The sequence below is a fragment of the Pongo abelii genome, chromosome 4, assembly GCF_028885655.2.
Source record: "Pongo abelii isolate AG06213 chromosome 4, NHGRI_mPonAbe1-v2.0_pri, whole genome shotgun sequence".
In the NCBI taxonomy this organism is placed as follows: domain Eukaryota; kingdom Metazoa; phylum Chordata; class Mammalia; order Primates; family Hominidae; genus Pongo; species Pongo abelii.
In genome coordinates, this window is record NC_071989.2 from 7,836,182 (window position 1) to 7,848,297 (window position 12,116).

A 12,116-nucleotide genomic window follows, 5' to 3' on the forward strand; every position below is an offset into this window, starting at 1 on the left:
ATTGCCAACAAAAGTGATGGGACAAATAATGAGGCGAATTCACTCCTAGCATCCTTTTCAGCGTATCTAACTGTAGAATCAGTTGGAACCACAAATCGAGCACACACCTACACTAACTAGAGATGGCCCTGTTGCCAGCAATAATCAGTCCAGGCTCTTCCCCACCCCTAGAGCTGCTGACCAAGCAGAGATGAACAGTGGCCAGAAGAAAAGCTGAGCTGACAGATGCAAGACTGGAACCGCAGGCCAGTGTCCAGCAGCTGACCCCTGGGTGCTCTGACCTGTGCCAGAGCTGGAATAAATTATTTGAGATGCCTAAACTGGAAGTGTGTTTTCCTGAGTATGCCACAAAACCAAAGGAGAATTTATTTCTTACCTCTTTTGTACCTGCAAAGGTACTGCTTGGAAGAGTATTGGGGCTGTTTCCTGACCTAACTTTCCATTGCAAAAGGGAAGCTTTGGCCTGGCGTGGTGGCTCACTCCTGTAATCCCAGCACTTTGGGAGGCCAAGACAGGTGAATCTCCTGAGCTCAGGAGTTTGAGACCAGCCTGGGCAACATGGCAAAACTCTGTCTCTACCAAAAATGCAAAAAATTAGCCAGGTGTGGTGGTGTGTTCCTGTAGCCCCAGCTACTTGGGAGGCTGAGGTGGGAGGATTGCTTGAGCCTGGGAGGTGAAGGTTGCAGTCAGCCAAGATTGCGCCACTGCACTCCAGCCTGGGTGACAGAGTAAGACCCTATCTCAAAAAAAAAAAAAAAAAAAAAGACAATGGCTATAAGATGAATCTTGCTAACTCAACTCTGATGTGGCACAGGTATTAACCATGGACCTGTGATAGCTGGTGTGATTGGAGCTCAGAAGCCGCAATATGATATCTGGGGCAACACCGTCAATGTGGCCAGTAGGATGGACAGCACTGGAGTCCTGGACAAAATACAGGTAATGCAGTGTGTGGTCTGCGCTGCCTTCATCAACCATGTCTGTTCTCTTGGGAACCATAAATAAGTATAATAAGGATACTAATATATTAAAACAAAGGAAAAAAGTAAACCTTGAAATTTACTTAAATCTTTTGGAGAACAATTTTTGGGGAAATGTCAGTTTCTGTATTGACTGTTAACAACAACAACAAAATTCTAACAATATAAAGGCAATTGCATCTGTGAAAACAAATGATCCAACAGCAACCAGCATGATGGCACAACAGCCCTGAGCATTCGGTACAGGAGTGGTGCCCTCTTCCACCTTTATTACTTCTCCTGGTGCCAATACCTTGAAAAGGACTTTGCAAATGAGAGGGATCACATGCAACCAAAACCAGATACAACCCCTCACCTTCTTCTCTCAAGCTGAATTGGGAGGAGGGGAAGTGGTAGGCTTGGGAGAGGCGGGAGATGAAATAGAAGGTTGATATGAATGGCAGCTCTGGAATCCACCCAAGAGGGAGAAAGGAAGGTCTAACAAATGAAAAGCAGTGGTTAGAGAGAACTAAAATTATTTTGTGTGACTATTTCCGTTGTTCATTAAATCAATTATAATCATGGTTAAAGTAACTATATTACAATAGCACTAATAATATCATATTTTTAAAAGTATTTTAACATCACTGAAAAGATAATAGAAAAAAAAATCTGTTATTAGAACTATGCTGAAACTATCACCCAAGTTACAAAAGAGCAGTGGTTCTGCCCAGGTTGACAGTGACAGAATCAAGGAAGAGCAGGAAGAGAAAGAAGGGAGGCTACAAAGACAGAAGCTCTGTCAAATCTGTTCTTCAGTTTGCTCCGCACCCACATCTTGTGCTCCTCCCACGTGCTGATTAGGTGCTGTGGCTACAGCATGAGCAAGTCAGACTCAACTTTGCCCTTGTACAGCGAATGTTCTCTTGGAGACGACCGTTATCCACCAGAAGTAACGGTGGTGCCACTGCAAGTGTGACTGTGCTGGAGGACTTCAGCTGGCCTGTGTGGCTGGGGAAGGCTCTGGAGAACTCGATTTTCAGACGACAGGCTGTGTAAGAAAGGTGTGGAACTGGAGACAGTGTGTGAAGACCGCCTTTTCAGACATGAAGTGAGCTGATGGCGCAGAAGGGGAAGGGAGTTCAAGGCTGCTTTCAATAATTATCCTGAACATGGGCAATGCTCACAGGAAGAACAGAGTGAGGGGACCAGTGAAAATAAAGGTGGTTTGAGGTTCCCCCAGTGAAGGAAGGAGATTGGAACAGTGTGTGGTTGGAGAGTGGGCTCACAGCTGAGTAGCAACATCTGCAGCATTAATGGACAAAAATGAAGAAGGAAGGGTGCAAGAGTGGAAACAGGAAGCTATGGTTCATTCCAGTATTTGGAAGAAAGAAGGGGATCTCAGCTAAGAAAAGAATAATAAGAAGATGAAGAGGTGCATGTCATTACATTTTAAATCTACCATTATACTCTTGGTAATATATGTAGAATGGTAAACATGTTCACAAGGTTAAGATGTAACTGTAAAGCCATTTTGTACCATGGTTTGGAAATTTTGCTTAAACTGTGGTTAGAGATTACCTTTTAAATTTTCACCATTCAACCCACACCCAAATCCACTTAATATATTTTGGTTAATACTAGAATTTCATTCAATTTTACCATTATTACGCCGAGAAGCTATCCTGAAGCTTGCTATCATAGTGACAAAATGGCACGCCAATGTAATATCTGTCCCCCTCAGAGGCACAAACATCTAGCAACACAGAAGGTGTTTCAGTGAAGAGCTTGGAGATACCAAGGTTTTATGGTCCTTCCTTACCTTCTTCAAAATTCTGCTTCTATTAATAGCTAGAAATTAGTGAAATTCAATCTGCCTTCCAGTGAGCTCATCAGTGAGCTGATCATCAGCAGCTGGAACACGTACACCTGATTGTGCACAGTTCCAGACACCCAGAGAGAAGGGCTGGGATCTGCAAGTGAGAAGCGTGTGTGCACGTGTGTGTACATGCATGTGTGTGTGTGTCTGTGCTGAACACTCTATTTGTCTCACTCTCACAAAGCAGTGGATTCACGTCTCACTCCCATTATGTTACATTCTGGAAAATGAATTTCTGCTAAATGGCAAATTTATATGAAAGTCACCGGACTCTCACAATAGGTTTATCATGGTGGCCCTCTGGGCTTTTGATGAATCCCTATAGTGTGTGTCTCAGCTTAGCCAAGACACGCAAATAGCCTTGCCTCCTAAAATTGACTGCACAGACTGGCACCGTCCTTTCCTCTTTAAAAGACCGTCCCCTCCATTGTTGTCAGAATGGGCTTTTATTAAACCTCGACTTACCTGCCTTTCATATTTACCCCACCTCGTTCATTCCTGTGGTCTTTCTAAAGGATATCTTTAATTTTTGTATGGAATGGAGGAAACATTACTTCTAAGTGTCTGCCTTCTTTTATTTAGATTGAGTCAACACTTGCTACAAAGTAAGTAAAAGTCCAACAAAGAGAAGGAAGAGATAAAAGAAAACTAATGGGAGGTGGAGAGGAAATATTCCAACCAAACTGGCCATTGCCAAGGATCTGCTCACGAGATCAGACTTGGAGTGAGTTTCCAACACCGGCTCCAGCTGCCTCCCCTCATGCTAGGGTGCAAGACGAGGCTCTTCTCCCTGGGGCTGCAGCTGTGGTCATCATCTGTGGAGACTGCTCAGTTGCCCAGCCAGAACAAGAATCGTGGGGCGTTTTGGCAGCCTAGTCTAATCATTTCCTGATGGTACCAAGGCTTCCGGGACTTTCTGCATAAACATCGCTAGCCACTTCCAATGCCCAGGGATGCTCCTACAATCCTGGACAACCCCGGGTCTTATCTTGGCAGGGAAGAGAGGCCTGCCCCTACCAAGGACTCACTTTCCCACCTGCAGGCCAGCCCATGTCCCCAGCACAACACCCGGAATACTCCGAAGATTTATGGCAGTTTTTAATATGCTTTCTAGCTCCCCTAGCAGCTTTTAAGCACCTGGGATAAGTATCAAAAGCAATTTGAGCGAGGCAGGTCATGGAGAGTGTTCCCTCTTGGAGATCGTAAATCTCCTAGGGGTCGATGTTTGAAATGAGTTTGAGCTCATGTGTGTCTCAAAGAGGATATTGGGCTTCATAAAGCTCCATGTGACTCAGGGCAGGTCAGCCACCTGCACCTGCTCCATGACTTCTGATCCCTGGAGGGAAACAAGACAGGTTTCTGCCTGTCAGTAGGGAGCCATGTTTGTAGACCTGTGTTTGCTTCCTTAGCACAGAAGCTGGAAGGGCTGCATTTGGGTAGGTTTTTAATCCCGAAGGTGTGGCTCACTTCCCCACTCCAGTAAGCTCTCTTTTCCATTTATGTGCAAAAAATAGTAGTGAGATGCCAGGAAAATAAAAAACGATGCCCAGACCATTAATAAGCTTCTCCTAGGCCTGAGGAACGGGTTCTTTTTATTAAAGAGCATTTAACTCCCAGCATGCTTTCTAGCCTGGAAACCCCAAGAACAGCATAGCAAGCCCACTCTGCAATGCTGCGGGCTTCTCTTAGGCCTGGAGGCATAGTAACCAGTGCGCATCGAGATGGACAGCTTCTTCCTCCCGGTTTCCCATTAATCATGCGGTGCTGATTGGCGGGTGGTTTGGCATTATGAACACCCATGGATAGTTTTAAAATGCCAGTGACATTAGCACCAGTAAATACCTCAACAGTTAACCCCCAAAGTACCAAAAGATTGGTTTGTTCTCTGTGTGGAAGGCCACTTGTCCAATGACTGCAGAATTTGCAAACCTGAGTTTCTTGGTTTTCTTCATCTTCTTTCGGTTCTTATCCAATACACAAAGCACTCCCTGGGCTCCTGCCCTCCTCTTGGGACTTGGGCTGGACCAGAGCAGCAGGACATGGGCATCTGGCACCTGTGCTTCCTTTTCCTTTCTGCTCTGCTCATCAGGGTCCTGAGGACCCACATGTGGATCTTGTGCTAGGGGCTGTCCTTCCATGACATTGCAGAAGGGTGGATGATTCTTCCATAGCCCGTCCTTAAGATCTGTGCATGGAGGATTCACCCTGGTTCTGGGTGTCCCTGGATGCTGTCCTGGGCTCTCATGAGCACAGCCCCTCATGGTTTCCTTGCACTTCTGCCTCTGCCCCAACAGCGGCGTCTGTCCTCAAGGCCCCTCTCAGTCTCCAAGTCCAAGGAGGCTGGAGCTTTGCTATTGACATGGCCCCCACCTTTGCACCTTCCCCAGGACACACCACAACCAAAATTGTGCCATAACAACACTGCTGTGTGCCATAACACTGCTATGTGCCAGAACAACGCTGCTGTGTGTCGTAACACTGCTGTGTGCCACAACAATGCTGTGTGCCACAACAACGCTTCTGTGTGTCATAACAGCGCTGCGGTGTGCCATAACACTGCTATATGCCAGAACAACACTGTTGTGTGCCATAACACTGCTGTGTGTCATAACAGTGCTGCGGTGCGCCATAACGCTGCTGTATGCCAGAACAACGCTGCTGTGTGCCATAACACTGCTGTGTGCCACGACAACGCTGCTGTGCGCCACGACAACGCTGCTGTGCACCACGACAACGCTGCTGTGCGCCATGACAACGCTGCTGTGTGCCATAACACTGCTGTGTGCTATAACAACACTGCTGTGTGCCGCAACAACGCTGCTGGGTGCCATAACACTGCTGTGTGCCATAACAACGCTGCTGTGCGCCGTAACACTGCTGTGTGCCACAACAACGCTGCTGTGCACCACGACAACACTGCTGTGCGCCATGACAACGCTGCTGTGCGCCATGACAACGCTGCTGTGTGCTATAACAACACTGCTGTGTGCCGCAACAACGCTGCTGGGTGCCATAACAACAAGGCTGTGTGACATAGCAACGCTGCTATGCGCCATAACAATGCTGCTGTGTGCCACAACAACACTGCTGTGTGCCATAACACTGCTGTGTGCCATAACACTGCTGTGTGCCATAACAACGCTGCTGTGCCACAACAATGCTGCTGTGTGCCATAACACTGCTGTGTGGCTTGCAAGCTGCCCAGCCCTGCCACACCTGCCTGGCACAGGTTTTGCTGGAGGTGGCCAGGGTCTCACAGGTGCCCTTGTTGCAGCCATGCCAGCTGCTTTCTCGGATGAAGTGGGAGGAGATTGCTCCTTTGTGCCTTTTTCTCATGGTTCTAAAGCAGCATTACCAGGGCTTTCTGTCTGCCCAAACTCAGATACCTGCTAGGGGACACTGGGTGGAGGAGCAGGTAGCCAACAGAGGGGTCTTCCCTGGCCTCAGAAGCTGAGGCCTCACCCTCAGACCACGCCTATGTGCCTCACTGGTTCTCTGCTTTTGCAGCTCCTCCACACTCAGGCAGCCTAAGCCCAGGCAGGTGCGGGCCCACAGTCCCAGACAGGGTGTCCCAAGGAAGGCACAGCACACGCGGAAGCTGAGAGAGCCAGTACGGGACAGTGCATCTCCACTGAGGAGGAAGCCGTCAGAGCCAGGAAGTTCACGGCCATCTGACCCACAGGGCCTGGACATGGTTTGGCTGCCGGGGCCCTCGCCTGTCGGTGCAATGGCAGGAAATAAGTCGTCCTGTCAAGCCAGCGGCCTGCAAGAGGGGCTGCCCTCCTTAGCCCCCCATTTCAATGCAGTGAAGCGAGGAGACCTTTGAGACTCGACTGGGAGCGTCATGCTCATGAGGACACCAGTGCAAATTCCCACAGTTCTTTCAGTTTTAGGTCACTTCACTCACAGGCATCAAACCTGACAGACGCGACCATTTGCAGGGGTTGACAGTGTTCAGTGCTCCTTCTCAGGGTGTTCCTCCCATGGACACTGAAATCTATGATTAATGTTTATTATTTCATGAAAGGACATTCATGACAATGTATAAACATCATCCAGAATCCCACCACTCCAGCCTATTTTGGTTTACTCTTTTTCCAGGTCTCTCAGTGTGAATACACAACATCACGTGGTTGAAATCATAGCCTGGATCCAGGCTCAATTCCTTTTCTGGGTGAAATGGTTCGACATTGTCTCATCCATGATAGCATCATGGTGGCACCGTAGTTTACTGGAGTACTTGAATTTTAGGTTGTTTCCAGTTTTTCACTATCCCAGCGCTGAATTAAACAACATTGTCCTTTACAACCTTTTTTTCTTGTGGATTACTCTCACTTTTCTACTAACTTCTCAGGAGTGGAATTCCTGGGTCAAAGAGCATGGTGCTTTTTTTAGCTCTTCATCCTTGAGTCAGATGGGTTGTATCAATGTATTACTAAGCCCATTTTCCCATGTTCCTGTGCCTTCTAGGTTACCGAGGAGACGAGCCTCGTCCTGCAGACCCTCGGATACACGTGCACCTGTCGAGGAATAATCAATGTGAAAGGAAAGGGGGACCTGAAGACGTACTTTGTAAACACAGAAATGTCAAGGTCCCTTTCCCAGAGCAACGTGGCATCCTGAAGAGTCACCTTCATTTTGGCAAGAAGACTGTATTTTCAGGAAGGTATCACACACTTTCTGACTGCAACTTCTGTCCCTTGTTTTTGATGTGCGTGCTGTCTGTCCTATGGAGCCTCTGCAGACTCGTTCCCATGACCCAGTGGCATACCGTTTGGTGTCTGATGTGTGCCCAGATCGTTCTGCCACTTGCACTGTGCTTGCTCCCAAGCAAAAGGGAAAAGAAGTGCGCATGATAGAAGAAAAGTGTTGAGAGAACTAACAGAGGAGGAAGGTGAAACACACACACATTCTTAAGGCAATAAAACTAGGGGGTGTATATTATCTTCTGGTGCATGTTCTTTTCTGGAAAATACGGTAGCTCGCCAACCGCATCTGCTGGTCTGATATTCAAACACACAGTATTCGTGAATAAGTTGATTCTGTCCCCCACACGGAGTCTCTGCTCACCCATTGTCTCATTGCCAGTGGTGTCCAAGGGCCCCCGTTGGGACCCACGGCTCTCTTCCCTCTGCTCCATGTGTCTCATGCCAGCAGCACGTCGCCATCCATCACCAGAATTAGTCCTCACAGCCTAGGACCAGTTTTGTATCAAACTCGTCTGATGTTTTGATGCCATTTGTCTTTTGTAAAGTTAATTCATTAAAAGTTTTATGTACTTTGATTTACAGTGCCTGTATCTTTTATTTTCCTGTCTTCTTTCTCCTGTGATTTGCTCCAGAATTAAAGTTTGGTTTCCATCCATTCTCCCTTTTGACACAGTTGTTTCAGAAAGAGCTCTCCAGAAGCCAATACTGAGATGTAATTCAGATTAGGACGCAGTGTGTGATGCAGATAATTGGCTACTCAGCTCCTGGAAAGCAGGCAAGCATGTTGAATGTATCTAGTGGTCTGATTTTAATTTGGGCATCTCTAGAGAACGCTTTCAGGGAAAAATACTTTAATAGTAAAAAGATTCTCTGCGAGCAACAGTGCCCCCTCCGTCCACTACGCTCCTGTCTACAGGAATGTTTTGCTGGAGCTAACAGACATAGACTGCAAAAGAATAATTTGGAACCAGCTATGCAAATCAGTCTCACAATAGCGTGAACTAACCGAGAGAAGTACTAAGTCCCACAAACTGCCTGTTAAGTCTGAGAAGGCTAAAGAAGACACACAGCCAACGTTCATGCATTTTTAAAGACAGAAGGCCTTGAAGAATTTGTTCTTGTAAATCCAACACAAGTTGTTTGGTACTTTTAACATAAAGAAATCATACTTTGCCAAATAGTGAAAAGTAGAGCAATCGTGTGTAATCTAATGTTTAAAAGCAAAACTGCAAATTGTAGCCCAGTTGGTCAAACTTGTTTTCTTTTTATAACTCATGGCAGGCATCTGTAAGAGGTAGAGGACCCAGATGATCTCTTAGGAAGCCTTTTCTTCGTGGGAACTCGAACTTGAAGCACAAGTTCCTGGTTCGAATCCCGGCTCTGATTTTTTTACTGGCTGTGTGACTTTGAACACATCTCTTAGTCCCTCTTAGGAGTACTTTCCTTATTGGCAACTCATGGAATCACTAGTGATTAAACGAGGCAATGACTGTGAGAGAACCTGGCAGGTGCCCTGTGGCACATTCACAGCACGGGCGCAGCTGCTGTGCCAGGACTGTGACTCATTCCCAGTAAAAGGCACTTATCGAAGCTGATAACCGTCCTTCATCACCGAAGTATGAGTAGAGCATGACTTATTTAGTATTCTGCCTCAGTGGGGATTTTTTTGATCCTGTAATCACAACTCGGCATTGGCCTTAATATACCTAAATCTCCAAAAACAGTGATTAAAGCAAGAGAATTATTACAAGGGCTTTTCTCTTTCCTCTAATCGAAATCTGGACTAGTCTGGACTAGGATACCATAGTGTTTTCGTGAGCTCAAACTGGCCTTGGTGTAAAATGTGTAAGGATGAGCAGCAGGCATACCTCGTGGGTTCTTCCTCCGTTACATCCTGCTACACTCATCCACAGGTCACCTTAGTTCACCTACCCTGAGTGAACACCCGCAGCTGGGTGGGTGGTCCACCAAGTTCTCATAAACAGAGTCCCTCCCATTCCCCCACGGGGTGCACTGAACTTGGGTTTGTGCTAAAAAGAACTCAAAAGGAGAACCGTGCTCTCCCAAAGCCATATCACCAGTCTTACCAAACAATAGGCTTTTAAAAGCATTCAGAGTCATTGTCAGAATCCACTGTGGGAAGCTCTGTGTGCACCTGGGCCCTTCTAGGTGTGGTCCCATAGCAGCAGCCTTAGCATCCCCTGGGAACTTATCAAAAATGCAAATTCTCGGGCCCCAACCTGAAGGAGGACCCTGAATTTGAGATCCCTGGGGCGGGGGCCCAGCACAATTGCTGTTTAGTGAACAGGTTCTCCAGGTGATTCTGATCCCTGATCAAGCTTGAGACCTCCCTCCCTCCCCATTGTTTTTGCAGTTGAGGAAACGGGCAGAGTAATTCAGGCACATGTGTTCAGAGTTCCACAGCTGATTAGCAGTTGAGGCCAGGCTAGAATGGAAAACTGCCTGTTTCTTGAATCTGAAAGAGCATTATTCCTGGTCAAAGCTCCTTAAAGCTCTGGGCAGCTAAAAGCATCCCTTTGAGCAAAAATGCCAGGCAGAAAACTGGCAGTGCACCTCTCATCAGCCCAGGTCCCAGTGCCATTGGTTTAAGGAAAAAAAATCTCTCCCCAATGCTCTCCTTAACCTTTAAGTCTTACAGGAAGCCTTTCATAGAAATTGCCTCCAGTCCAGTTGCCTAAAAACCCCAGTGTTTTACATATCTGTTTAGAAGTGTCTAAGTTTTGTCATCAATCCACGATGTTATTCTTCCTTCCCAACTCACTGTGCTCCTAAAGGCAGCAACCATTCCTCTTTCCTTTCCTCTGGATACCAGGTAACATCATCAGGCCGGGTGCAGTGGCTCACTCCTGTAACCCCAATATTTTGGGAGGCCAAGGAGAGAGGATCACTTAAGCCCAGGAGTCTGAGACCAGCCTGGGCAACATAGCGAGACCCCATCTCTACAAAATATAAGAAAATGAGCTGGGCATGGTGGCACGTGCCTGTAGTCCCAGCTACATGGGAGGCTGAGGTGGGAGGATCACTTGAGCCCAGGAAGTCCAGAACGCAGTGAGCCTTGATTACACCACTGCACTCCAGCCTGGGTGACAGAGTGAGACTCTGTCTCAAAAAAAAAAAGAAAAAAAAGAAAAAAAGAAAAAGAAACATAATTGCCCAGTGATGAAAATTTGATAAACCAAAACAATCCATTAATATAAGAATATATTATGTGTGATGACTTTAACAAGCATTCATGCATTGGCTTTAAATGATAAACATTGAGATACCAAGAGAAATACACTTAATTTTCTCTTACGGCCTAACAAATGTGAGATCTTTTGAAATCTTGGCCAATTACAGCCCTGCCTTTTGAAAGTCAGTATGTAGTAGAAGGTGAAGGGAGTAAGGTCTGACTTAAAGTAAATGAAAATAATTTAGTTTGACTTTAATTTATTACAGTCACTTACAGATGCCTTGTCTTTGTTGAAATCAAGTCTGAATAATGAATAATTTATAAATATTTCTATAACCCAAACTTTATATATTTTCTATTATGTTACTATAAATATGGTATAATGCACCCAAAGGCATTCGAAATAAACTACTGCCATTTGTTTGAAATAAATAAAAGACACCTACACTGAAAAACTGTTTTCAAAAAAATAAAGAAATATTTAGGAGTCACTCAGCCTTGAAATTGCTGGAATTCAGTGTCATTTATTTTTAGAGAATCCTTTTTGCATATTCAAAACAATAAAACCAGTGATGGAGCAATCAGTATTGAAATTAATTAGGCCACCTGCCCATTCACTGCTAAACTGTGGGAAATTTAATCATGGTAGATGAGAGATGATTTCTTCCAAGGGATCCATTCATTAAAAATGTAGCTGATACTTTAATACTTGGGTAAGTTTCAAATTATCTCCAAAAGTAAGTATTTCCAACTTAGGTTAAAAGCGACTGCTTCCAAAAAGAAGACTGTTTAAAGTCAAGTCATTGCTGTGATGGCGGGGCACTGGGTGGGACATGCACTGGGTGCCTGTGTTATGCCTGCGCTCCAGCAGCTCATTGCCTCCCGCATGAACTCTTCTAGGTTTGGAAATTCCACTTTAAAGATGAGGAAATGTCTGCTCATATAGATGATATGACTTGCCCTAGAACACAAATCTAGAAAATGCAGCAACCAGAATTTTACCCGTTTGTTGAACACCGAAATCTAGTCTCTTCCCATGACTGGCCCCCTCTCTCTGAGCAGTAATAGTGAGCATTGCTGGCCACCAGGGCCACCCATCCTTACTAGGGCTCCTGGTCCCAACTGCACAAAATTCTGTTATTTGTGATTCAGACCTCTGGAAAAACAAAAATGGAATTTCTAGAGTTCAATTGTGCCAAAAGACAATTGTCATTACATCTCCTCTTGGAGAAAGGAACATATCAGGGTTGTTTGTGTTACCAGGCAGCAGGAGTTCCCCTAACTCTTGGGAGAAGTAACTGCACCTCACTCCTGTGACTGCCTCCCCAAAGAATCCTGGCAAATGTAGAGCCAGTGAACAGAAACCAACCCAACCA

At 45.9% G+C, this 12,116-nt stretch overlaps 1 protein-coding gene across 2 annotated transcripts in view; it reads left to right on the forward strand.

The window, feature by feature from the left end:
• ADCY2 (adenylate cyclase 2) overlaps positions 1–8,122 on the forward strand; it is a 430,421-nt gene extending 422,299 nt beyond the window's left edge. For both annotated transcript variants that reach the window (XM_024247608.2, XM_054555396.2), the window contains 2 exons: positions 815–939; positions 7,309–8,122. In XM_024247608.2, coding sequence (XP_024103376.2) covers positions 815–939; positions 7,309–7,461 — 278 coding nt within the window. In that variant the 3' untranslated portion in view covers positions 7,462–8,122. The remainder of the gene's footprint in view (positions 1–814; positions 940–7,308) is intronic.
• The last annotated feature ends 3,994 nt before the right edge of the window (positions 8,123–12,116 follow it).